The sequence below is a fragment of the Mustela lutreola genome, chromosome 3 (assembly GCF_030435805.1).
Source record: "Mustela lutreola isolate mMusLut2 chromosome 3, mMusLut2.pri, whole genome shotgun sequence".
Classification (NCBI taxonomy): domain Eukaryota; kingdom Metazoa; phylum Chordata; class Mammalia; order Carnivora; family Mustelidae; genus Mustela; species Mustela lutreola.
Window position 1 is genome coordinate 124,646,199 of NC_081292.1, and position 26,725 is coordinate 124,672,923.

The following is a 26,725-nucleotide window of genomic DNA, read 5'->3' on the forward strand; positions in this document are numbered from 1 at the left end:
TAATATTCAGTTTATATTTTAAAATAGAGCTGTCAAATTTCAAAGGGTAAGTGTATGGGAGATTTACCCTTAACAATCTTTTAGATGCAGAGTCTCTTCGAAATAATGTCATATATGTATATATACCTTTACTTGGGGGTTACAAACTCTTACGTGTGATTTTTTTTTTTTAATAAGCTAGAAGAGATGTGAAAAATCCACTCTGCCCTTGAAGTTGCCCTGCCATGCCTAACTCCTTAGAACCAGTGGCTTCACAAGGCATGCTACTACCAACACAAACACTTCTGAATTAGCAGCTTGTGGTGAGAGTAACTAACAAACTCCACAACAGGAAAAAAAAATTTTTTTTTCCTGACACTGGAATATTTTACTTCCCAAGAGCACGGACAAAGGAATATCAAGAAAAGTAGAAAAAGATGTAGCATGAGAACCAAACTTCAGGAAGCTCAGTAACAGGGTTAATTTCCAGTTTTGCAGTGAAGAAGTCGCTAGAGTAATTAACAGTGGTCATTGTGTGTGTGCACATGTGTGTGTGGATATGAAGGAGAGAGAGAAGAGAGTGAGAGGAAAAAGAAGCATCCAGAGGCAGAGAGACAGAGACTGACTGAACGAGTAGTTCTTTGGTTTACGGGATCATTCTCTCTCTGTAGTGTAGTGGTCAACTATGTTTTCAACATAAAGTCCAGATGGCTAAACTACAGGCTACTCTCATGCAGAAGATATTTCATTGAGAGGAAATATTGTAGATGAAGCTCTAAGCGCTATGCAAATTCTGGAAAGTTCTGGTGTGCACTGTCTAGAGAGGAGAGCAAGGCTGATAGGAAAACAACCCAAAAGAAAATCCCGCCATTAGGCAGCCTATTATAGGGAAGCCGGTGAAGTGGGCAACAGTAGTGGGGAAGGTCGAAACCAATTCTCATAAACAGAACAGTCCCATATTGCTGAGATTATGGGATGCTACATTGTACCTACTGACAGTATTATTTACCTGGTGTAGGAACATCATCCAAACCCCAAGTATATACAACTGGTAATGCTATACAGGAAGTGAGCTAGTCAGTACTGGAATGCTGCCTCTATCAAGTTCATAAACCAAGTAGAGAACTTCAGGGTAGACCCATTTAAGGATAATGTAGGACTGAAGGTGAACATCCTAGAGAAAGTTAGGCTTGTATTCATGAACATACCCTGTGATTTTTATATAGCATCCATCGTTTGTCTTTTTTATTTGGATTTCAAAAGAAGAAAATTCAAATGACTTATAATTTCTATGGCCAAAAACTAAAGAGCAAATGCCCTGAGGAAAAATGAGAACATCACAGAGTCCCAGACCTAGAAAGCCTCCAGGTTTCCAACCTCCCGTCTCCAACAAGATTCAGGAGCTATAATCCTGCTCAAGATCAGAATAAGCACACACCCACTTCTAATATTAAAATTCAGTCATATATTTTTAATCAAGAGGTACTTAGGCTTAATCCCCTTCACTAGTTTATTCTGAGTGGGCAGGGAATTAAGATAGCATAGTGATTAAGAGCATGGGCTTATAAAGAACATTGTATGGCCTCTGTAGGTACCCAGACTTGAACTCCAACCACATACCCACCACTGGCTGGGTAACCCATTGCAAATATCTTCACTTTCTAAGCCTCAGTTTCCTCTTCCGTAAAACCAGAAAAACCATATCGAGCTTCCAGGATTGTAGAATATCTACCACATGGTAAGTGTTCAATATGTTAGCTATTATTATTATCACTTACCCCCATGAAATCCTGCTCTGGTTACTACAAAGATGTCGAATGACTGCCCTATCTACACAAAACTTATCTGTAAACCCACTTACCTACAAATTCTTATTAAGTCGTCATTTACTTTTATACTCCCAAATATGTCAGACACTAATAAAAAGGCATTCTCATAATGAAAATAATACTAAATTATTCAGAAATGCATCTTTTAATAAAAGAACTTTTATGATTAAAATATTAATATGTTATTCAGAAAGTTGTGTTTTTCACAAAAGTTAACTATTCAAAACACGACATAACTATCAAGTAAAGAAAAATTTATATTACTAATCTACGAAAGAACTGTTTCAGAAACCACCACCTTCTGTATTAATTCACCTGTACCCACTAGTTTAGCCATACCTTTATTCACAAGGGCTAGCTACAAACAACAAACATGCATAGGTAATTCATATCAGCTAAAAATGTTCATTTTCCCAAAGAAAGTGACATTCAATGTTTCACAGGGAATTTAAGAAGGAAAAAAAATTCACACATTCCTTGAAAGAGAACCTGCTTAGTGAAAGGCCACAATCACGAAACCATTCAAGACTATGGGAAATCAAACAGAATTATCAACAGCCACATATCACCATAAGCTCTAATTTCACTGTAGGCGTTGCTTGATCCAACTGAACTGTCCTTCAATTTAACTCCTATCCAACTACTTGCTTTCCTTGCCCCTCTTTGGTCATTAAAAAAAAAAAGCGGGAGGGAGGAGGTTGGGGGAGAGTAGGGGGGCTGGGTAGGGAAGTAAAAGGTATCATAACGATAATCAGCATTTACTAACAGTTAAGACTTGTGTGGGTACAAGAAACAGAAAACCCAGAACACCAGGGACTCAATCTCATGTAACACAGGTTTTGAAAGAGGCAAGGAGACCCCAGTGCAGTGAACCAACCCTGCTCAGAAACCCAGCCTCAGTCTTGTAGTAGGTAAATTTTTAGCTAATGCATGATCTTTAATCACTATAATTCCATTCAGGCTTTCTGCTTCACTTTTTTTAAAGGTTGTTTCATTTTATTTTGTTTGACAGAGAGAAAGCAGCAAGGGGAGTGGCAGGCAGAGCAGGCAGAGAGAGAAGCAGGATCCCTGCTGAGCAAGGATCCCTGTGGGAGACTTGATCCCAGGACCCTGGAATCATGACCTGAGCCAAAGGCAGATGCTTAACTGCTGAGCCACCCAGGCACCCCTCTGTTTCATTTTAAGTGAGGTTTTGTAAGTTATGTTTCTCTAAGAAATTCGCTCTTTTGTCTAAGGTTTCATCTCTATTGACATAAAACTATTAAGAGCATTTCCCCTTTTTATTGATCTGTGCCATATCCACAGGTCTACGGCTACATAATTCCAAAAATTATTTGTGCCTTAAAAAAATCATGCCTGGGGGCACCTGGGTGGCTCAGTGGGTTAAAGCCTCTGCCTTCAACTCAGGTCATGATCCCAGGGTCCTGAGATCGAGCCCCACATCGGGCTCTCTGCTCAGCAGTAAGCCTGCTTCTTCCTCTCTCTCTCTCTGCCTGCCTCTCTGCCTGCTTGTGATCTCTGTCTGTCAAATAAATTAAAAAAAAAAATCATGCCTGTGTTTATCCATTTTATTATCTCAAAGTAACTCTTAGTTTCTTCATCTCCACTTTCATTTGCTTTCACTTCACTATTTTTCACTCTTTTTACTCCTTCCTTCCCAATACTACTCCTAGATTCAAGTAAGAGGGTCCTTACTCAGGGTCACAAGCTTTAGAGGGCCTGTATACCATAAGTAAAAAAATAATAAAAATAAATTTATTAAAGATGATGTGGCTGTGACGGTCAATTTAGATACAACCTGCATTGTGATATACAATATGCTCATTATGATTCAGTCCTATTTTTTATTATCTGCTGTGATTTCTCCTGTGACCCAGGAGTTATTTAGAATTACGCTTGCACATTTTCTGACTTACAGGGTTTTTAAGGAACCTTTGCTAACGATTCCTCTCCTGCACACACACCAGAATGATTTCATCCAAGGGGCGAAGATCATTGGTGGAGGGCTGCTCACAGCCCGCTGCGAGCAGGGCAGAGCAGCTGCTCCCTCAAAGAGCTGCACACGCGGACACGGAGAGCTGGCCAGGGTGCTGTGAAAGGGAAGGTCGGAGGGATACGGGTGGGCACTGACCTCCTCTGCCATGCTGAACTTCAAACCACTGTTCTCTGCACTCTTCCATTGCTGTTCTCATCACCTCCTTTCTCGATACCAATAACATTGTCTAGCACCTTAGTTTCTGTCACTGAAAATGTCTTGGAGAGGTTCCCATGAGAGCACACAGAAATCTTCCTAATTCAGGTCAAAGCTGTATGATATTTCATTTCAGAATGTCACCTAAGTTAACCGGTCCCCTTTATGAAAATAGGCAGCCAGAGCTTCAACGCCAGCTACCACTCTAATTTCCAGATCCTTCTTCAGATCCTCTCTTACTTTGCTTAGCTATAGACTTAAAAGGAAAGTTGTTGGGGTGCCTGGGTGACTCAGTGGGTTAAGCCTCTGCCTTCGGCTCAGGTCATGATCCCAGGGTTCTGGGATCAAGCCCCGCACCTGGCTCTCTGCTCAGCAGGGAGCCTGCTTCCTCCTCTCTCTCTGCCTGCCTCTCTGACTACTTGTGATCTCTCTCTGTGTCCAATAAATAAATAAAATCTTAAAAAAAAAAAAAGGAAAATTGTTACACTTTATGAATCATTCCTAGAGATGAGAGGTTTTCAGGTGACTAGGTAGCTCTATTGCCCAAAATAGAAGTCAAATCCAGGCTCTTTCCAGCCTTCCATCAGCCATTTTTGGCAGCCCAGGTAATTTGTCCTCATGCTGTCATGTCATGGTTGTGGACATCACAACCACTGTCAAATGCAGGAAAGGAAAATGGCTTCCTCCTTTCACAACTAAAAACAAAACAAAACAAACTTTGTTGGAAGAACCCCCAGAAGTCATCCACTTAAGTCTAATTTGCCAAAACCTACTCACTAACCAGCACTAACTGCAAGGAAAGCTGGGAAAATTGGGCAGAGATCGGGATCATAATGACCAACTCAGGTCAATCATGCTTCACTCCCAGGGGCTGGGTACTTAGCCACTCCAAAGACAAGTGTGATTCTGTTAACAAGGAAGAAGGGCTGTTAAGTGGCCAATGATCAGAATCTGCTACAGTACCTCGGATGGAATGAAAAATATAATTGCAAGCTGCTGAGAGAGAAAAAAAATGATTTTAAGTAACAGTGATTGTCTCAGCTCAGTAAAGAAAAAAAATGAGTGAAATATCTTTGATGCCTACTCTAGGTAGGTATAACTAAGAAAGTCAAAATGCTAATCCTGGGACAAATGACTCATACATTTCAGAATATGAAATTTAAGGCCCATCCTCGAGACATTTTTCTGCATTTTGTGGTTTCCAGAAGGGGAAATTTTAATATAACCTCAGGAACAATCATTACCAACTACTTTTGGGAAAAATAACCCGTGGAGCTTTTGTAATCTATGATAAAATTAAATAGCTCCAAATGTGACCCATGATGTATTCTTCTAGCTACCAAAATAAAGCAGAATCGGACTGAGTAATTAGGCTGAAGCATTTATTCTGTTAGTAATAAAATATTTTCTGCATAAGAAGCTCAAGACAATAATGACTGTATGTACAGAAGCTGAGAAAAATAATGTGTTTACCTATGTTCATGGTCTCTTTCATCAGACACAGTCCCTACCTATTCCGAGTAATTTTGCATTGTATGTAATACTGCTGCTTTCTGAATTGTGATGATTTCATCTCCCAAGTGTACAAAGAGAGTTAACTATCTAAGAGGCAAAAACTCCTCATATCTTTAGAAGTCTCCACGGAGGTCAGATTTATCTGGTATAGCAAAAGACTTTTCTTACACTTCAATGTGGGGTTGAGTGAGCATATTTTTTTAACTCTGTACGTTTTCAAGCTGTTGCTACTTTTCCAAAAGTATTACAAAAGAGTAGATAAGTTATCACTGGTCAAATATAACTCTGGTTCAACTGGTGAGGTATATCTTTTAGTGAAGTCTGATTAGCTTAATCTGCACAGCTTAGATGACCGACCTTGAAAGATCTTACATACCACTGCTGGGCCTTGTAGGTTGTGACTATCAGAGAGTAAACCTTTACAGCACAATCTTACAGCAATCCACCTCCCCAGGAAGACTGCTTCAGCAAACGCTGTGATGTTGATCCTCATTGCTTTGGGCCTCACGAGCAGTGGAGAAGCCATTGCACAGGAGGGTTTGCACACATGCTCTCCACACACATACGTTTGTGACACAACAATTTCATGCTGAAAAACTGCCTTATCAAAATGAAATCTAACAGCAGATAGAGAAACGGCTCGTTTCAATGTTCAAATCATTGTAGAAATGCATTATATCAAATAACGTTAAATGAAAACATGTCATAGAGTCAACGGGATCACTTGACCCTAAGTAAGACAATACATTTGGTGCCATGATACACAATTAAAAGAGTTGTGAAAGCAACTATAAACAGTCATATTATAACATAGCAACAGTCTTATCATTGCCCTTAGAACTTTTATATTGATATACTCATTGAAATTTCTAATACTATCCATCAACCATATTCACTTAGTGATATCAGAATATAAAACATTAAATTATGGAAGGGAAAATACACTTTTGATTAGAAAAATAAATTCTTAATATGCCCCCAAACAGAATTTTACCTTTATAATCCCAAGCAAAGTGACCCGAGTGCTCACTGCTATTCCACCTGATCATCCGAATGTTCAGACATGATGCATGGTTTTCATACATGAAATGGGCTATTCTCTGAATCCCCCTTATTACTCTGAAGAACAGTAACCTACATTTAAATCCCAAGCTACTGTCTCCCTTGTGACTGTTCCACCTTACAAGCAGCAACAGATAGATGCAACTGCTGAAGGCATGGTGAGCACGGCAGCCCACAACGTGCCCTGTCTCCAACAATCTGTCTTCCCTATCCATTATTAATAGTGCTGCTTACACCAATGCCGTTCTACACGGAAGGGCCCCAGAATGGAAAGAAGAGAAGATCTTTATGACACTGGAGGATAACCTCCCACAGTTTACCAAGCAGGAGACACAAGACGGTTTATACCAACAGAGAATAAAAAGATCAGGATGTTCAGTACTCTACTTGTTCCCCATCGAACGTCATCACTATTTCTCATTCATCTTTCTAGTCCCAAAAGAATCTCTACTGGGTACCCCTAGTTCCCACTTCCTAACTGATTAGAATTCAGAACTGACTCCTATGTGCCCCAAATCTATTCATCCCTGAAGACTAAACAAAGGTTGACCAGCTCTAGAAAGCCACCTCCACTTTGTCACAGTCAAAATTAATTCTTCCATTTTTCACGCTCACTTTGCACCTGCAAGTCCATCTCTACCTCAATAGTCTTTAAAGCTTTAAGGGCACAAACCGTGGTCACATCTGCCTTTTCAGCCTTAGCTCCTGGTGCAGAGCAGACACAATAAATTAACCAAAAACAGCACACTCACTACAAGAGACACTGGAGGTTATGGAACAACACCAACAAAAAACGTGCCCCAAATCAACTCTCCTCTGAGGCCAAAAATGTCATCCACACCCACACACATGCATGTGATACCATCACAAGACAGATGAGAGAAGGCTTTTAGGTTCTAAAGGGACCACTGTTCTACCAGCCAGCTGTCCTCAGAGTGTAAATGAACTCTCCTGCTCTGCTGAGTCTATTGTAGCCATACTGACCAATGCCACGGCTGGCGAAAATCTCATAGATGCCAACAGAAGCAACACGTACAGTAAAAACAGGCTGCAGGTGCAGCCCGAGCTCCAATTACCTGTACTGCTCACTGACGGGAACGTTCTGGGAGAAGTATAAAGCCGACGTCCGTGCTCTCCAATGCCATTTCTTTGCAGGCAGGGTATAAAGGACACAGTCTTCCAACTCTTCTTGGAGCAGATCCACCAGCTGTTTATGGGACCCTCCATAGAACGCCTCAATGATGAGAAGACTCATGGGCCCTTTCAAGCCTTCGCAGATTCTAAATTATAAGCAAAACAATATTTTTCCAACATTTGTATATATATGTGTGTGCATCAAGACTTTCTAAAATAACTTAAAATATTACACTCAGAAAGCAAATAATTTACAGACGCTTAATTTTTTAAAAATATGCTACATCCCACTTTTTTTTTTAAAGTACCAACACTTAGGGTTTATATTTTTGTAATCAGCATTTTTCCATCATTTGTGTTAACAAGAGGAAATAAAGGACGCTTATTTTTCGAATTTGTTTTCTTCTTGCCTAAGATTACTTCCACAATGACTCAGGTTTTTTTCTCCAGCCCCAGGAAATTTAAAACCCTCCCCTGCTGTGATCATTCACTTCCTGGCTGGAATGGCTGGGACCCAGACTCAGTAACCAGGGAGTGGCTTGGCCTGGAGCTCTACTACTCTCAGACAGTCACTGAACTATCTCCTAAGACTTCCACTCCAAGAGCCCTTTGTTTGTAAGACCCTATCCAGTTTAGAATTCTCTGATTCCCTAAGTGTGACATTCATTCATCTTTAAATTCACCAGCTATCCCTGCCCCCAGAGACTCCATATGTAGAAAGAAAGCACATTCATATTTAAATCTCAAACCTCTAATGTTAAAAATCTTAGGATACAATTTCTTGAGACACTGCACATACTCTGACCACCTCCCCATTATCACCAATTTCCCACCTGCAAAGGAAAATCCAAAAAGGGGGATAAAGCTATATGCCTATGAGCCAGCAAGGTTTCTACAACCTTTCTTTAAACAACAATCCCATTAAGAGAGATAAAGTAATGTTTTATTTAAGACATGGTAGGGTGCTGGGTGGCTCAGTTGGTGGGGCAACTCCTTTTGGCTCAGGTCATAATCTCAGGGTCCTAGGATTGAGTCCCTCATCGGGCTCCTTGCTCAGCAGGAAATCTGCTTCTCCCTTCTCCCTCTGCCCAACCCAGTTCCCCCTCCTCTCTTCTCATGTTCTCACTCTCTCTCTCTCAAATAAATAAATAAAGTCTTAAAAAAAATAAAATAAAGACATGGTAAATTTTTCATCTCAGCGAGTTAGCTATATAAGCAATTTTTTGGTTTAATAATATGACTTTTGTTAATGTGCTCAGTGAAATAAAAATGTATGTGTGAATGTAAAAAAAATCCATATACATTTCAAATTACACGTTATTTCCTGTAAGAAGGAAGAAACATCACTCTGTACATAAATACTACATTGTTTAAAAAATATTCCAGATGTCTGAATTTTCCTTTATGACTCAAGTAAATACCTCATTAAACAGCATATTGTTCTTCTTAATAATGCTGTTCCACAAAATTATTAGTATCAACAACTCAATGATGCTTTTTAAAAAAAGATTTTATTTATTTTAGAGAGAGACAGAGTGCAAGCCAGGGTAGGAGCAGATGGAGAGGGAGAGGTAGACAATCTCAAGCAGACTCATGCTGAGCGCAAAGCCCAATGTGAGGCTCGATCTCATGACCCTAAGATCATAACCTAAGCTGAAACCAAGAGTTGGATACTTGACCAACTGAGCCACCCAGATGCCCCTCAATGATGCTTTTTACTAGTAAAACTGCATTTCACCTTGTTCAAACCAATGCCTATTTAAATTGCATTTCAAAGGAGAAAGTTCCAAATGGTTCTCAAAGATATGGCTGGAATGAAAAAAGTTTAGTTCTTGATGTCTGAATTTCCAATGAGCATTTTTATGTTTTTTTAAGATTTTATTTATTTATTTGACAGAGATCACAAGTAGGCAGTGAGGCAGGCAGAGAGAGGGAGGGAAGCAGCCTCCCCCCTGAGCAGAGAGCCCGATATAGGGCTCGATCCCAGGACCCTGGGATCACGAACTGAGCCGAAGGCAGAGGCTTTAACGCACTGAGCCACAGAGGCGCCCCTCCAATGAGCATTTTTAAAGAAAAAAATATATATAAGTATATATTTCATTTCTCTACAAAACAAGAAGCAGTGTTCCTCAGCTGGGAAAGGCATGAACTCTAGGGTCAGGGAGATAGAAGTCTGAGGCTCAGCAGTGTCACTTCCTCGCTGTGTAATCTTGGACAAGTTACCTAACTTTGTAGGACTTGAGTCTCGCCTTCTGTAAAATGAGGGTAACAATACTAACCTCAGAGGTGTGTTGTGAAGATAAAACTGAAGCCTAATAACTAACACAGTAGTATGATATTTTGCCCTCCCATTTTCAGTATAAACCACCTTACATAAGGGAAAAGGATATATTTGTATCCTCCTGCATTTTAAAATCAGTAATTTTCAGTCACGGCCCCCTCTCAACCAAGAACTGGTGGGAAGTGTGGTGGGTTTTACCCATTCCTTATAAGCAGTTTGCATTTCAAATAAGAATTTGAGAGCCTCACAGGTATCTGGAAAGAAGTGAGCTTAGGGGCTTAGCTATGCACTGGCTTGGCTTTTTTCAAGTCAGTTAAAGACCACCACTAATAAACACAAGGTTCAATAAGATCAGTTTCACAAAATGGTAGCCTGTAATCCTTCAAATAATGGAAACTTTTAGAAAGTCAACTGAGAGACCAACATAAGGCAATTTTGAAAGTTATATCAAAGGTTTCAAGACAGACTAAAAGCAGTTAACAGTTTGCTTACAAGATCACATCACAGTTGTCTCTATCTTGGTTTATTTCCTCTGATCTAATCATGACAAGGTGTATATGCCTTATATATCCTTAAAAGGTTGTTGTAAAAATGACCTGAGCTATTTCCTGAAGTGATAGGATGTGCTCTAAACCACTCTAAAGAATATTTCATTCATATAACCTCAAAAAAAGCAACACCAATATTAGAAGGGGAAAAAAGCTTTCTGATTCTTCATTCCTTTGCCCTTTTAAATGATTAATCTAGAGCACATATCATGCCATGTATTTACAGATGTTTCTTATGGATCTGAATCATGAGTTATCTGCAAACCATAAACCAATGTGGAGGCCGTATGTGTAGGTGCTGCTGTAGATTCAAGACATTCAGTAAGCAGAACTGAACACCAAGCATGTGGGAGGTCGAAAAATAGAAAAGGGGAAAAAAAGATTATAGCTATAGTAGATTTCCACCCCTTTAATAGCTCAGTAAGAAGAGTGAAATGTACAGGTTTGAACTAGCATTTACTTGAGCATTTTTCTAGTGGCCAATGGGTGTGCCTGCGTTTTTGGTATTTTCCTAGGGAGAGTAACTATGTCCTACCATCTCTGAAAACTATACTTAGTGGCTTTGATTCATGGAAATTTGTTCTGCTTGTTTTGTGGAGACGGACATAACCTGGCAGTTTCCCTACTTACTTCTATTGCAACTTTTGTGGCAAGAAGAAAATGGATTCTTCCCTATAGTCTTCTTCAAGCACAACCTGGAAGACAGATGATTCCCATTAGGTGCAAGCAAAAGAGAGGAAGCTGATTTTTAAATATAAAATTCAAACCAAATGTCATTATAGCACATTAAAGAACAGTGCAAATATTCTTATTGTGCTTGGGTTTTTAGAAAACACTGCTTGAAACAAACAAGTATCAGGTTAAAAAAAAAAACACACACAACACTTTGTTAAAAAGGATTTTTGCTGTTATGCTAAAATTTGCTAAAAGATAAAGGGAGTGTGCCGTTTGCTCATTTTAGCAATAATCCCAGAAGACGGCAGGTGGTCACTTTGACACCACAGATGCTCAGGAGCATGGGTGAATACAGACATCAGGGACCACTATCAATGGCTGCTAGGGAGTGAGCGCTTGAACAGCAGTTCTGAACACGGAGAATGCTTACTTCTAAGCAAGGAAGAGGTCTTCTTTACAGCCCGAGGCTGTGGCCAGGTGTTTGCCAGAAGATGGATGGTAGGTGAGCCTAGCCAAAGGTCTTCAGTGCATGCCTAGGGTAATCACTGAGTAAGTATATCAATGAGGGGTGTGGCACTTATTTCAAAGAAAAAAAAACAAAAAACAAAAAACCTTCTTATTAGAGGCAACAAATACTAATCAGAAAGCCCATGTCCTTCTGCAGAACACTAGAATGTTAATGTTTTATGACATTAAAAAAAAAGTTAAAAAAAAGTTAATGGCCAATCCATTCTTGCTCCCAGAAAGAGCATACAAAGTGTGTCAGATAAAATTTTATCAACTTTTAAGTTTTTCTGCTTAACCCAGTAAGCTTCAATTAAAAAAAAAAACTCCTTTCTTCAGCATATTTTATTCCCCAGTGACAGCAAATGAATGAGAATCTACTATACTATTAAAGCTTTATGAAAGTTTAATTCATTATCAATACTATGATTTAATGATACATGGTTAAATGCTAAACATTAAATTGGCAATATAAATGAGTCAAAATGATAGCTATGACACAGGAATTTTAAACCACTTCAAATTCTACTTAAGATCACGAGAGGTCAAATGATTTAAGAACTGGCTGCCTTTCCAAAACATTATATTTACAATTAAAAGAGGACACAAAGGGAAAAAGCACAAAAATATTTCACATAAACATTTTGACCAAAATGGAAAAAGTGCCATTAGTGTCATCTCAATTAAAAACTAATAATGCACTGATAAGATCACCAAGAACACAAGTAGCCTGAAACCAAGGCTGTGAATATTTTTAAATTTTTATTAAAACTTTTCGTCACTGTACCTGCATTTATTTTAAGCTTGACCTAATTTCTTTATTCCCTGAGCCATCTTCAAGGTGAACTACATTTTGGTCTACCTCCTCTAACAGAACTGCTGTTGTAGGTTTTTTTTTAAAAAACAGTATAAAGGAAATCTGCAATATGCCATTGACTTATTGAAAAAGATGGGGTAAGTATAAATAGATCATGTGAATTTTTTAAAAAACTAAACCTAAGTCACATTAGAAACCTGTAATTAGTCCTCGTATATGATGTCAATTCAGTTACTTATAATATTCAAATAATTTTCCAACCAAATACCAGGTAATAATTTTAAATCAGAGGAATTGTTGTATTAATTTATTCCACAGACACCTTATTGCTATTAGCTGTAGGAAGGTATGGTTTCAGTGATGATGGTTTTAACGGTTTTAATCCCACACACATGAGAAATTGATTCCACAGGCTAATCCACACAGGGCTTGATACCTTAACCTTCAATCGCTGAAAATATATTTTCTATTTGCCTATATACAATATTTTAAAAGTTAAGTTTGGCAGAGCAAACAAAACAAAACAACGACAACAACAAAACCAGTGAACTTAAACACTAACTGCTCTAAGTTGGGGAAAATAAAATTTGAGTAGGACTTCCCAATAGGTCATCAGAGGTTTACCTGGTATTTTCTAACTGACCCCTTCCCTTCGGCACCTCCACCCACCAACTCCAACACACCAGGTTCTATTTTAAAAGCAATGAATAACCCAGCAGGGTAAAACAGGGCAGTACTGAGAAAAGTTAGCATTACCTTCCAACCCACTCACTTATTTTAATGATTCATCAGGGAAACCCCAGTTGTTAAAATATACCTGAAATCTCATTAAACAGTAAAAAAATAAGCATAAAAAAATTTCTACTTTGAAACACATGTCACCGTCAATTCCCCTAACGAGGGTGAATATATAGTAAATAAGGGTGAATATATAGTAAAAATACATTTTGCTAAATAAATATCCTCAAAGTATCACACTATAATCAAGTATCATATGGGGGTCAGGAGGTGGGGAAAACAGAGATAAGCAGATCCTAACAAAAAGTTATTTTTTAAAAACTTTTCATTAAAATCAGGTGTAGCAAATTCATCCTAACCGCAATGTAATTTCTAGGTACTAAAATACAATCGGGTATCAAATGCAGAGTAAAAAACCCTGCAATCCTAAAACTATAGGCACAGGCAGTATTCTACATAATTAAAGGAAGTTTGGCGAACACTAAGGAATGAATCAGGTTTCTGAACATTAGTTTGAATTAAAGATGATGCATAATGGGGGCGCCTGGGTGTCTCAGTCAGTTAAGTATCTGCCTTTGGCTTAGGTCATGATCCTCCAGTCCTGGGATGGAGCCCTCACTGGGCTCCCTGCTCAGCAGAGGGTCTGCTTCTTTCTCTCCCTCCGCCTCTCCCCCAACTTTTGTTCTCTAGCTCACTCTCCATCAGGTAAATAAATAAAACCTTAAAAAAAAAAAAAAAAAGATAATGCATAATGGAAACTGATCATTACTCCATTATTTGATTATGGACATATAACCTAACATTTATGATAACTTGTGTACTACTGTGTGTACTTAAACAGTAACATTAAAAATAAAAATCTTGGGTTCATAATAAAAGAGATGTAGCACTGCAATATTTTATTGCCCCACAGTGCTATGAGTGTTCTAATTTCTTTAGTTCTGACTTTAGTTTCCTGTTGTGGTAATGAAGAACTAAGGATTTATGCACCAAAACCAAGGTCTAGTGAGAAGACATGTATGCCATCCTGTTTGTGACACAATTTAAAGCAATCTTCAAGTGTGCTTTTCCAATGATTTCTTATGATCTTTTATAAAAGCTCTTTTAAAAATTACAATCTCATATGCATATATTGCTATTTAATTATCCCTAACAAATATTTTCTATCTTTCTCAACTTGGGATTTAACTCTCTGTTTAGAACTATCAGTCACTTACTCCATGACTTGAATTAATACAAAATCTTGGTTATAACTGTGTCAAATGCAAATTCAACAAATACTTATACGCACTAACACTATGACATCATTCACTTGTTTTCAAATATGCTTAATTTCCACAGATGTGTACATACTACAAATCATTGCTTTACATTTTTGTGAAGTTATATTCCCCACTATATTGCGAAATTATAACTACGAAATTTTTTGTGAGAAGTTTACTGGTTTAATTTCACTGACAAAATACTCACCCTCTTTCAACTTTTCATTGCTATTAATTTCATGAATAATTTCAAACTATAAAAGTAGCAATGAATTAGTTCTACTGAATACTAAAAACATTTCAATTTGCTGACATTTTAAAATGTGGTACTGTATTTGTGAATCAAATTTTACACCAGAAAATCATCTCATCACTCATTCCAACTATTGCATCACCCTCTTAAACTAGGTCTCCATGCTGCCACACCATCTGATTCCCATCACACCATCCACCATAATCCAGCCACAAGTAATCTTCCAAAATGCAAATGTGATCATCAGGCGAGATGCTCAAAAATCTGCAAGGTCTCCACCACCTAAGGATAAAGTCCAATGCCCTACACACGACAGCTGAGAACTCGCTTGTTTGGCCCTTCCTTTCTCTTCGCCACGGCCATCCGTACTTCTCCCCTGTGATCTCTCTTCCCCCACTCGGCTAGACTCTGCCTTGTTATGGTACCAAGTGCTTACACAGAAGTTACCCTTCTGTGATTCCACACCTTTGTCTCTTTTCTGTCAGCCTCTTTGCGTTCACCTCATGAACTTTCCTTAAAATTTCTGCTCATGAATCACCAATTCTATAAAGCCTCTCCCTAAACTTCTCTTCAACAGGACTTCCCCTCTGCTCTGTACACTCTCAGTATTGGTTTCACTCTCTTTCCAGGTCCCGCTTCCCTCTGGGCCTTTGGAAATCCGCAGGACAGGGGACATGCTGTTCTTTTCCTGGGGGCTTCCCAGGATCTGGCACATTGTGAATATCACTAAGTTTCTCTAGAGCTGCACTAAAATTCAGGGGGAAACGGGAACTTGATTCTGCTTTTTTTTTTTTTTTTTTAATAAAGATTTTATTTACTTGACAGATCACAAGTAGGCAGAGAGAGAGGAGGAAGCAGGCTCCCTGCTGGGCAGAGAGCCCAGCGCGGGGCTCCATCCCAGGCCCCTGAGATCATGACCTGAGCTGAAGGCAGAGGTTTAACCCACTGAGCCACCCAGGCGCCCCTGATTCTGCCTTTAAAGTAGCATTGCTTTCACTGCCCATAGATCCCAAGCAAACCAGTGTCAGGCAGCGCTCCACCTGCTTCTAATGATTTCTCATTATTCCTGAGTTCAAAACTACATCAAGCAGCTAGTATAGCTAAACACATTTTATTATATTCTCTTTCAAAGATGGGTTCTCTTTTCCTACTTTCATAGAAAGGAGACTTTTTAGATGTATTTTTTCCGGGTAGATGCAAGTTTATCTTAACCTCCTAATATAAGAGAAAGAACAATGATAAAAGAAATGGTAGAAATACCACAAGCACGGCATTCTGGACCAAAGCAAGTTTCATGGCCTAAAAAAATGAGTATCTCTGAGATTCCATGACTTTTGAAAATCACCTGCAGTGTTTTAATCTGCTTGATCTATCAGCACGCTAGTGTAATACTAGCAGTGGAAGTAGGATGGGAGCGATTCCCTCACCATCAATCTGGAGATCCCATGTCACATTTAGTAATTATACTTTTATTTAATGGGGAAGAAAAAAAGACATTTTTAAATACTTTCTGCCAACAATTATTCATTTTATAAAAGTTTGACAAGATGAATAATGTATTTGCTTTCTCAAGATGGCATTTCTCCAAGGCTTCCACCTTCCTGAAATGGGCTGCAAATCAGTCTGGTGGGAGAAAATAGGATTATCTGATCTATGCATATAGGGATACCTAAAGCAGGAAAGCCCAGGTGTTTCACAGATCCATAGGTGGAAGGTATGTGGGAGACACTGACCAACCACTTTTCTTTTACAGTGGAAGATGTGGAGAATATTGAGTATCACAGAGTAAGTAACAGAGCAAGGGCCTAAACCCAGGTCTTTGATCCTACAGTCATGTATCTTCCCATTATACTTCATTGCAGGTACCTGGTAGGAAATAAGTAAAAGGTTCATCCATTTTCTAGTCTTTAGAGTTTTTGGATTAAATATCAATGTTTAATAATTATTAATATGTAAATGACATATACTGCAGTATATAGTATATACATGTGAAATATAAATGTCAGTAAAAGATGATGAACAATGTATCACCTATTATATCTGATCATTACTCCCAATAGTTCATAAATCCAGGACATAGTGGTATAAACCACACTCTATCATTATACAGAATACCTTATAGTTAGGGTGACAAAACTCACAACTCTGGTTCTAATCTCTTGTAATTCCTTCCAGAGTCCTGCATAATCATCCCTTCCCTGACCCCACAACCCTTATCTTTCACCCCCTAGCTCAAGACTAATGCCTTTCTGATGGGGCAAGAGACCTTAATGACTAGGATGGGAGAAACACAATGTCCAAGATTCATATGACAAGAATGGTTTGAAGTAGGAGGCAAAGAGGTCAGCCACAAAGATATGCTCAGTCTATCTCATAATTTACTTCTGTTGCCATCAAACAAAAGTCCGAGTCTCCCTGATATAACAATCTGTAGTACTTCTTTGTACTTACCATCTGTAGGATTTATTTATACGAGGGACTATGTAATATCTGTAACCTCTACGATATTAAGTTCCAAAAGGACAGTGACCAGGTCGGCTTACTTACCACTGTATCCTCCTTAGTACTTAGCAAACAGAAAATGTTCAACACTCTGTTGAGTCAATAAACTATAAAACTCTTTAGCAATGGCCTTGACAATTTCTTGAACTCATCTAAGACCTTTATTATTATCAGCCGCAAATAATCACCCCTTCCTACCACTAATTACTACTTAACTCTCATAAAGAGAACTTGATGCACATCTTATTGTATTCAAAATGTCACACCTCATTCTAAGGAAAATAGTCCTGCCTATTTTAAAGGCCCTACTGAGGGGTTTACAAGTCAAGTTTCATGCCACAGCCAAATATCTTCTCTGACTTTTCCGGACTCTACAAGAATATTTAACACAATTGATGAAGTCCCAGAACCTAAGTCAGGTTCGGTGAGGATTGTGATCTTAGCAAGTTAACTATTTATCATTTTATGGCAGTCAGGGGTGCCTAAGGAATGCTACACCTATGGAGGGGAGCGGATGAAGGGGGGGGGGGGGTGCAAGGCGCCAGCTTTTGCTTTGTCCTCAGCCAGCCTCCTGCTCCCTCATCACAATGACAGTCAAGTCTGTGACCTGGAAGGATTCAACCAGTTTAATCATTAGACTGGGATATTTTTCTTGGTCCGAAACATTATCTTGCTACCCTACATTGGCTTCTATGCCAAATTTTAACTCAGACTTGGATTATGCAAGATAATTATAAATATACACACCAAATGAGATTAAAATAAAATGACTAACAGATTCTTAACTCTACTGGCGTTAGCGAGTCTCGCTCTAACATCTTTTAAGAACTTAATCCATCTTAACTAAATAAAAAATTGTTGAGAAGTTTCCCTCTCCAAGTGGGAGGCACATGTCACATTTTCAGTTAATTTTGAAACAGAAATAGCAGGGTGACTCTAACACACAAACATTCTCAACGTCCTATTTGAAGTACTGCAACCCAAGCAAACATGGGTGGCATTCCCTTGATGGGTTGAAATAAATGTCACCAAGTATAAAGTTCTGGATTTACTCATTTCCAGGGAAAAATGAAAAGGACATAAACTCACAACTCAATCTATTTATCAGTGAGGGAAATCAACTTTCAAGAAAAACAAACACCTAACAGCTCAGGAGGCAAAAGAATATCAGATAAATACTGGGGAGAAGAAAGAGAAATGTCCAGAGGACTGAAGGGCTAGAAATAGATATCCCTAAAAGAACCTATGTTAGATACCTTTAATATTTTAATATTCACTTTATATGAATGGAAGTCATCCTGCAGTAACAGATTTATATTAATGTTATAATAATGTGAGGTATATATAATGTGAGGTTATATAATGTGAGGTAAAGCCAGTATTCCCTTAAAGATCCAATCCATAAAACCATGCCTTAAAGAGGTATCAACTAAAATGTTTAATGGTACTTCTCTCATCTCCAAGTTCCACCTAACTATAGAAATTTATTTATTAGAAGTAGGATTGGTTAAAAGTACATTTTCTTCCATTTATGTGCTACAGCAGGTCTTTTTCTAGCTGCCACATATTTTTTTTAAGGATCTTTTGTCTGCCAATGGTCTAAGACATTTACTGATGGCTTAAGAAGCCAACACTAGAAAAACTGGAGAGATTCTAGAGATCATTAGTGATAAGTTTTCAAAAGCCCAGAAACCCAGTTTAGATCAGGGCTGGGTAAATCTGGGGCTAAGAGAGATGGTAATGAGAGCTGTATCACTATTTTTAAATATCACAAGGGGCATATTATTAGCTACCCACTATTATAAGAAAAAGAGTCAGTCTGATAATAATAGACTGGAATTTTTAAATCCTGAAGATATTTACGATTGAGATTCTTGAGTAAAGAAAAGGCATACACAGACAACAGTGTACAATTTCTAGAAGGCCTACTATTCTCCATAGTTACTACAGAGGAAGCACAGGCTTGCCCATATCATCTGACACACAAGTTTCCACTGAATAAAAGATAAGTAGCAATAGCTCAAAGTTTCCTGATTGGACCAAACACTATGGCTTTTATCTATTTAGTGGCCTTGTCTGTCACTATTATCTCTTTATCAGCTGGTTTTTCAAGGAGACATTCCAATGATATAAATATTTTGTCTAATGAATCAGGGACCTTACAGTACAGAATATTCTTTGCAAACTACCCAAAGCTATACTCTACATCCTCATCATCTCTTAAGGAAGTAATTTCACACTTTGCAAACAGTGTGTTCAAACAGAGTAAGGTTGCTTAGGAGTTAATTAATTCCCCCTTACATCTCTATCCAGCATGTATATGCACCATATCTGGGACCATAAGTCTCTCTACTGGATTAATTAGCATTCACAGTTAACAAACAGCCTGAATCACTGTAGAGAGAGATTATAACTTATACTCATAAAACTAGGTACATAATATCTTGCATTCCATGTAATAGTTGCTCAACAGATCTTAGAAGAATTGAAATAAGGAAATACTTGGTCCCCCTTATCATTCCTCTTGCTCAATGTTCTAATGTCCCTTTCCCCCATCCTTGCTTCCAAACTTTACTTGTAAGAACTAAATTGAAAATATCAGATAAACTCCTGCACATTGTTCACAGTGCATGCCCGCCAGGCACAACAATATGTTACCTCTCCAAGGAGTACTTGTATGTTACAAGGGAGCAACAGGTGATGGCAAAATTTCAGCCCTCTGAGGAACGGATGAGAATAGTTTGTGAATTAAAGGGACCCTTCTCAAGCCCTGAAGGCCGATACTTACTCTACCAGTGCACAAGGTTAGATTTGCTTTGAAGTATTAAAATGTCCTATCACATCTGAATACAATACAAAAAGCTTGAAAACTGTGCCTGTCTTTGGCTTCAACAATACCACTTCTACGGCTTAACCATGGAAATTATCAAGAATTTTTACTTCAGTCTTTGCCCCAAATTGAAACCAAAATATCCAACGAAAAGGAATTTCATAATTAAATGATCAGTGATCAAAAACCATAATAAAAAGAACATTTACTGGCATGGAAAAATGTTTCCACCCTTGCATGATTGCATGCTATGAATATGTAAAAATATATGATGATATGAATATAGAAACGTGAGAGAGAACACACATGCACACAAGTAGGCATAAATTATCATTTATGGTAGAACTTTGAGTGATTTTGGTTTTCTCCTCAGGTTTCATTTTGTTCTTCAAGTTATCTGCACTGGATGTTTCAACTTGCAATTAAAAGAAACTATAAATTTTTCCTAACTTTAGGAAGGAGGCCAAATTGTTTGAAATAACAAACTACTTCCCAATTACTGAAGACTTACTCCCCTCCAGGAACTTGCCAGTAGTTTTCAAATTATTCCAACTACTATTGCTATAAAGAAACTTATTAAAAAACTAATCAGCAAGGGTTAAACTAATGGGGCTATACCTACTCACAAATGCTATAATTTGGTTTTGCAAATACTCCTTGTCTAGTGCATGAAATAAAAGCAATACTCAGTTAATTTTTAAAAGTACTTGAATTATTAAATAATTTTAAACAGATCAAGCTCTTTATTTATCCATAAGGAATCTGGAGCTGCACTTTGACAGAGTGGGTAAGTAACTAAGACGCTATTTTGGTACTGATAGCTCCGAATAGGAACATAATATTGCGCAAACTTAAAGTCTTAAAGTTCAAGTAAGATGTCAAAATTAACTTGTGCTTTCAATAATTAGATACGGGTCTTGAAATAAGGGAAAATATTTCATTAAGGCAAATAAACTTGAAAAGAACTTCCAGTTTCACACTCAATCTCCAAAGCGTCTATATTAAAAAAGCAGAAACCCGGTTTTATGTAATCACCCATACGAGCTACACATGCTAAAGGAGTGCTGACCACTACAGACACAGTCTCACCATTTTTGAAGACTGTCTCCTTTCCTAATCACTCAGAGTTTTCCTATATTTATATACATGTGGTAGGTGAATGGATACTCAATAAATATTAACCCAACAGCAACTCAGACTTCATAGAGATATATTTTTAAATGGAACCTCCAGGACCTAGTACTTTTTAGAATTTAAATAACATGAAACCATAAAACACATTACAAGTGATAAGAAAGTATTAGTTCTGGAATTGTTTTCCAGGGCAACAATTTGATCATATTTTATTTTTAAAGCCATCTATTTGGAAAAATTTAACTTACAAACCTAGAAGGAAAACAGCCTACCATTAAAAATTCATAAACAATTAAGAATTAGCCTCCAGAAAATCCAAAAGTACTAACAAAAATATGAAATATGTAACTGCAAAAATTAGGGATAAGCTTTTCATTTCATCTATTTTTAAAGGAACACTAAGAATACACCTAACAACATATAACATTCCATATTTTAAAATTAGCACAAACTTGATATGTAAAAGAAATCCTAATCTCAGGAAAGCACCATGTGGCATTTTTTAACTTTATGACCACTTTGTTGACTCTCTGTCCCAGAGCAGATCACCTCCAGCATTAGTACTCTGACCTTATAGAAAAGTGACAGATAAAGTTTATGGTGAGAAAAAATGAGTTTTTATAGGTTTCCAAAAGGGAATTCTTATGACACTAAAAGCCATATAATAATATTGATTTGATAACCAACTTTTTTACTGCCAAATTACAGACTTAAGATTTCTAGAAAAATATCCAAGTGAATTTGCAGTAAAATACAATAAAATAGAGGCTTGGGCTCATGACAGTCTAGGATGTCTTTGCAAACTTTAAATATGCATATAAAATACTTTTTGAAGACAGATCTTCTTTAAAGTTTTCAGTGTCCTAACATTCACCTTTTATGCTGGAACTGACTGTCCCTTCTTCCTGACATTTATCAGTCAGCTCTAAGTTCTCACCTTTCTGGGCAAATAATTTCCATGCCTGTTTCTATTTTTTTCTGTCTTAAAGGCAAACATACAATGTACAGAAACAAGGATTATTTTCTTGAAAAATCATCCTCAAAAATCAATTAGAATATTCAAAATATTCCATTCTCACAAATGAAAATAAGTTGCTTGCTGAAATGACAGTCTTCCATTTCACTGCCTGAAAAATTAAGCTGGCATGGATAATAAAAGTGTTTTCTGACTGAATATGCTTGGCATTCAAATATTTTTAAAACAAAAACTAATCCATAATTAGATTTCACAGGCGCAATCTATAGAAAATAGAATTTGTTTTTATTTTTCTGAGAGCAATACTAACGATTTGATATTATAAAAGTAATAACAACAATGCCATTGCTTGCATAAATCTGTAAACAAACCGGCATATTCGTGTTTATTATCCTTTTCAGTCTGATCTTTGTCATTCATTCATTCATTTAGCAAATATTTATTGTGCCCACTATGTGCCCAACAGTGTTCCAGGTGCTTGTGGCTATGACAAAACAAATGTTCCTGCTATCACAAGCAATTTCTTTCTAATTGGAGTAAAAAAGACAATCATCAAGTAGAGGTACATAAGAGGGTTCAGGTGCTATTAAAAAACATAGCACAGGTGATATAGGATAAAAAGAGCCACTGAGATCTGGGGCTGGGAAAGGGTGGTATTTTACACAAGGCTGTTAGAGAACACGTCGCTGCCAAGATGACATCTAAACAGAAATCAGATGGGTGCTGGGGGGTACAGGGGTGGGGGGTGCTCAGGAGATCTGATCTAAAGCCTTCCAGGCAACAGGCACAGCAAGACTCTGAGATGAACATGCTTGCCATGTGCAAGACAGTAAGATGGTCTGTGACTGCAAAGCATAAACAAATGTCCTTTATGTAACAAGCATTTATTGAATGATTGCGTTCTAAAAGTTATGCTAACTATTTTATGGTATCAAGATGACCCAAATATAGTTTCTGACCTCAGACCTGGATATAATTACATGACTGAGTGATAATATTGTAAAACATTTGAGCTGGGTCTCAAAAAAGGACCAAAAGCAAGTTCTACTTCAAGCCAATGAGCTAAGAACTGAGAAAGAAAGTCCAGAGGGCCACAATCCCCACTAGAAAGAGGAGATGAAGAACTGTGCAGATACTTCCTCAAAAACCACTCAACTCCTTTCTCCTTTTACTTTCTTCTAGAGTTCAGACTAAAATACTTGATCTCCCAGGTGTGAGGAAACATGACATCTTCCACAGTATTCCAAATGATGTGAAGTGGAAAGAAGGCTCAAAAATTGAAAGCGCCCTCTATTGGCAGCCAGGATGCTGCCGCACAACTCGCCAAATCAACAACCCACAGGGCTTTTAGCTGACCTACATCAAGACCACCAGTTTATCAGGTCCTCCTTCCAAGCCTCCCTCATCATCTTCAACCTCAGCTGGGCCTCAGCTTCTGATTGTCTTCCCCACCTCCTGCTACATTTAATCTGCTTCCATTCTTCTGAAACTTTCATATTCCTTAATGTCAGTCTTCTATTCAAACACCTACGATTTTTCTTACAGAAGAAAGAGAAAATAGTACTTAATAAGAAATAAGATCTCTGACAATTTGGTTACAAGCTCCTACTTAACCTCAATTCCAGACATATCGTTACCCAAACACAATGTTTCAATGTTTTTTAAAACATTCCATACCCATTCCTGCCTCCAAACATTGTTAGTGCATTCTTCTTCCTAGAAACCTTCCACTTTTACCACCTGTCAAAGTCCTCCATATAGTTCAAACTCCATTCAAATTCCATCTCACCCACAAAAGCCTAAGTCAACTGCTCACGCACAGTCAGCCAGTCAGAAGCAATTATTCCTTCCTCTGTGTACCACCAAACTTCACTTATACCCCACTTAGAGCAGTTATCGCAATCCTACCTATACGATGGTTAATAGTACACATGTGTGTCTGCCCAACCAGATGTCACTTTCTTGGTAGCAAAGCATGCACACGATTTATGTTTATATCTATTCATAATCCAGCGAAGTGCCTGATACATGATAGGCATTCCATTAATGTACTCCTGAATTCTCATCAATAGGCTACAATAAGCCCTCACTTTCTGGGGAGGGGAGGTAGATTCCTGGATTAAAGATTACAGCAGCATCATAAAATAAATTGTCCAGGCACTACTACTGCATTTAACTATTCAGGTAAGTTATGAATCACTGGAGATATTATTGAATAAGAAGATTAAAACAACAAAAAATCACCTATGGGTGCTCCTTAGGCAGCACAAAATTAAAGAGGAATGGGGAAACGTAAAGCATAAAGCCACCTGGATTAGGAAGTATTACCGAGGGATTCTAAAACAATTCATTTAACAAAATTTCAGTTCCTATTATGTGCCAGATACTGTAGTGATGGCTAAGAATACAAAGATGAAAAAAGTGCTCAACACTCTTTTTCTAAGTGCAAAGTGCTGGCCCATAAGTTATTCCCTCCAAAAGTATGACCAGAAGGGGTGCCTGGATGGCTTAGTGGGTTAAAGCCTCTGCCTTTGGCTCAGGTCATGATCCCAGGGTCCTGGGATCGAGCCCCACATCAGGCTGTCTGCTCAGCAGGGAGCCCGCTTCCTCCTCTCTCTCTGCCTACTTGTGATCTCTATCTGTCAAATAAATAAATAAATAATCTTTAAAAAAAAAAAAAAAAAAAAAAAAAAAAAAAAAAAAGTATGACCAGAAGAGCAGCATACAGGCCAAAAGAGACAATCATTACCCAATTCTGAGTCCAAATCTAGGAAAGTATCTTGCCTAAATTGTGATTATGTAGGAGCTCTCTTTCCAGGAATGCTTCTGAATGTTAAAAGGGCTTTCTTTATTTCCAGTGACTATAAACTGCTCAGATAGAAAATTTAAGTTCCAGATACTTGAATACATTCCCTGCTTTGAGATAAATTCTATCCATGCACAGGTTGTTTTATTAATTAAGGTACCAACAACCCTGCCATCATGAATGAAAAGGGAGGAATTTATTAAAATGGTACTATATAAGGAACGTTGTATGGGAGATAGTGGCTAGTTGTTTTCTTTGTCCTCTGAGGCCAAAATAACAGAAACAGAATGGAAATATAACAAAAGGAATTTAAGTTAGGCATTGGACAAGTTGTGAGGCACTGACTCACACCATCAGGTTACACTCAGCATGTCTTCTGCAGATTTCAAAGGAAGAGGTAGCCTGCTTTCCTCTAAAACAGTTTACACAAAGCAAGCAGATATAAAGATGACTTCTTTGCATTTCTTGTATAGACGTATTTTTCTACTGTACATTACTATTTGTATGCGTATTGAAAAAATAAGAATTAAAAGAAACACCCAAAATGCAATCTAGGATAAAATGTGATATAGTGTGCTCTTTGCCATAAAGCTACCAAGGATCTAATAACTCCTTCTTGTAAATCAACATCAGTGTTGATATAATGTTGAATAATATAGATAATCAAATTATCTGATTGCCATGTTAATAAGTTCAAATTGCTTACTTCTTCAAAAACAGAGTTCTGAATATATGACAACTGCAAGATATCCTTGTTTAAACAATAGTCTATGCAAAAAAGTTAAAAAGAAATTATATTTGTATTTACTCATGGAATAATATTCTCCAATAAAAACACGGGTGTTAAGTCATTTTGAGGGTTTTCCTATAACCTTTGTAAATGAGTATATTCCACTCAAAACAACTTTGACAATTTGATATTCCCTTAGCAAAAACAAAAAAGTCAATAAAATGTAGTCCAGTTCCAGCAATTGTACTATTAGGTATTTATCCAAAGGATACAAACATAGTGATCCAAAGGGGCACCTGCACCCCAATGTTTATAGCAGCAATGTCCACAATAGCCAAACTATGGAAAGAGCCCAGATGTCCATAAACAGATAAATGGATAAAGACAATGTGGTACATACATACAATGGAATATTACTCAGCCATCAAAAAGAATAAAATCTTGCCACTTGCAACAACCTGGAGGGAACTAGAGTGTACTAGGCTAAGCAAAATAAGCCACTCAGAGAAAAATGAATATCATATGATTTCACTCATATGTGCAATTTAAGAAACAAAACAGATGAACATATGGGAACGGAAGGGAAAGTAAGATGAAAACAGACAGGGAGAGAAACCATAAGGGACTCTTAACAATAGGAAACAAACTGAGGGTTGCTGGAGGGGAGGTGGGTGGAGGGATGGGGTAACTGGGTGATGGACATCAAGGAGGGCACTTGATGGAATGATCACTGGGTGTTATATGCAACACTAAATTCTACCCCTGAAACTAATAAGTTAACTAAACTGAATCTAAATTTAAAAGATAAAAGTAAAAAGAGAAGCAACAGCAAAAAATAAAATATAATCTATAACCTTTCACAAATTAAAATTATTACTGTATCCTTTGTATGTAAAAATGATTTACACCAATAATATTAAAAATATATCTCTTAATAGTCATCCATTCATTTATCTGAC

General features: G+C 37.7%; 1 protein-coding gene across 19 annotated transcripts in view; it reads right to left on the reverse strand.

Annotated features, from left to right (window-relative positions):
* The window catches only part of GTDC1 (glycosyltransferase like domain containing 1), a 452,306-nt gene that overhangs the window by 318,769 nt on the left and 106,812 nt on the right, over window positions 1-26,725 (reverse strand). For 15 of the 19 annotated variants that reach the window (XR_009351825.1, XR_009351826.1, XR_009351828.1 and 12 more), the window contains 2 exons: window positions 11,170-11,234; window positions 7,653-7,856 (listed from right to left, as the gene is read on the reverse strand). Coding sequence is in view for 12 of the 19 variants with exons in the window: in XM_059166765.1 (XP_059022748.1) it covers window positions 7,653-7,831 (179 nt within the window). In the remaining 7 variants the exon portion in view is untranslated. Of the gene's footprint in view, window positions 1-7,652; window positions 7,857-11,169; window positions 11,235-26,725 lie in introns of those variants that run through there. The other 4 variants (XR_009351824.1, XR_009351823.1, XR_009351821.1 and 1 more) reach the window with 2 other exon arrangements.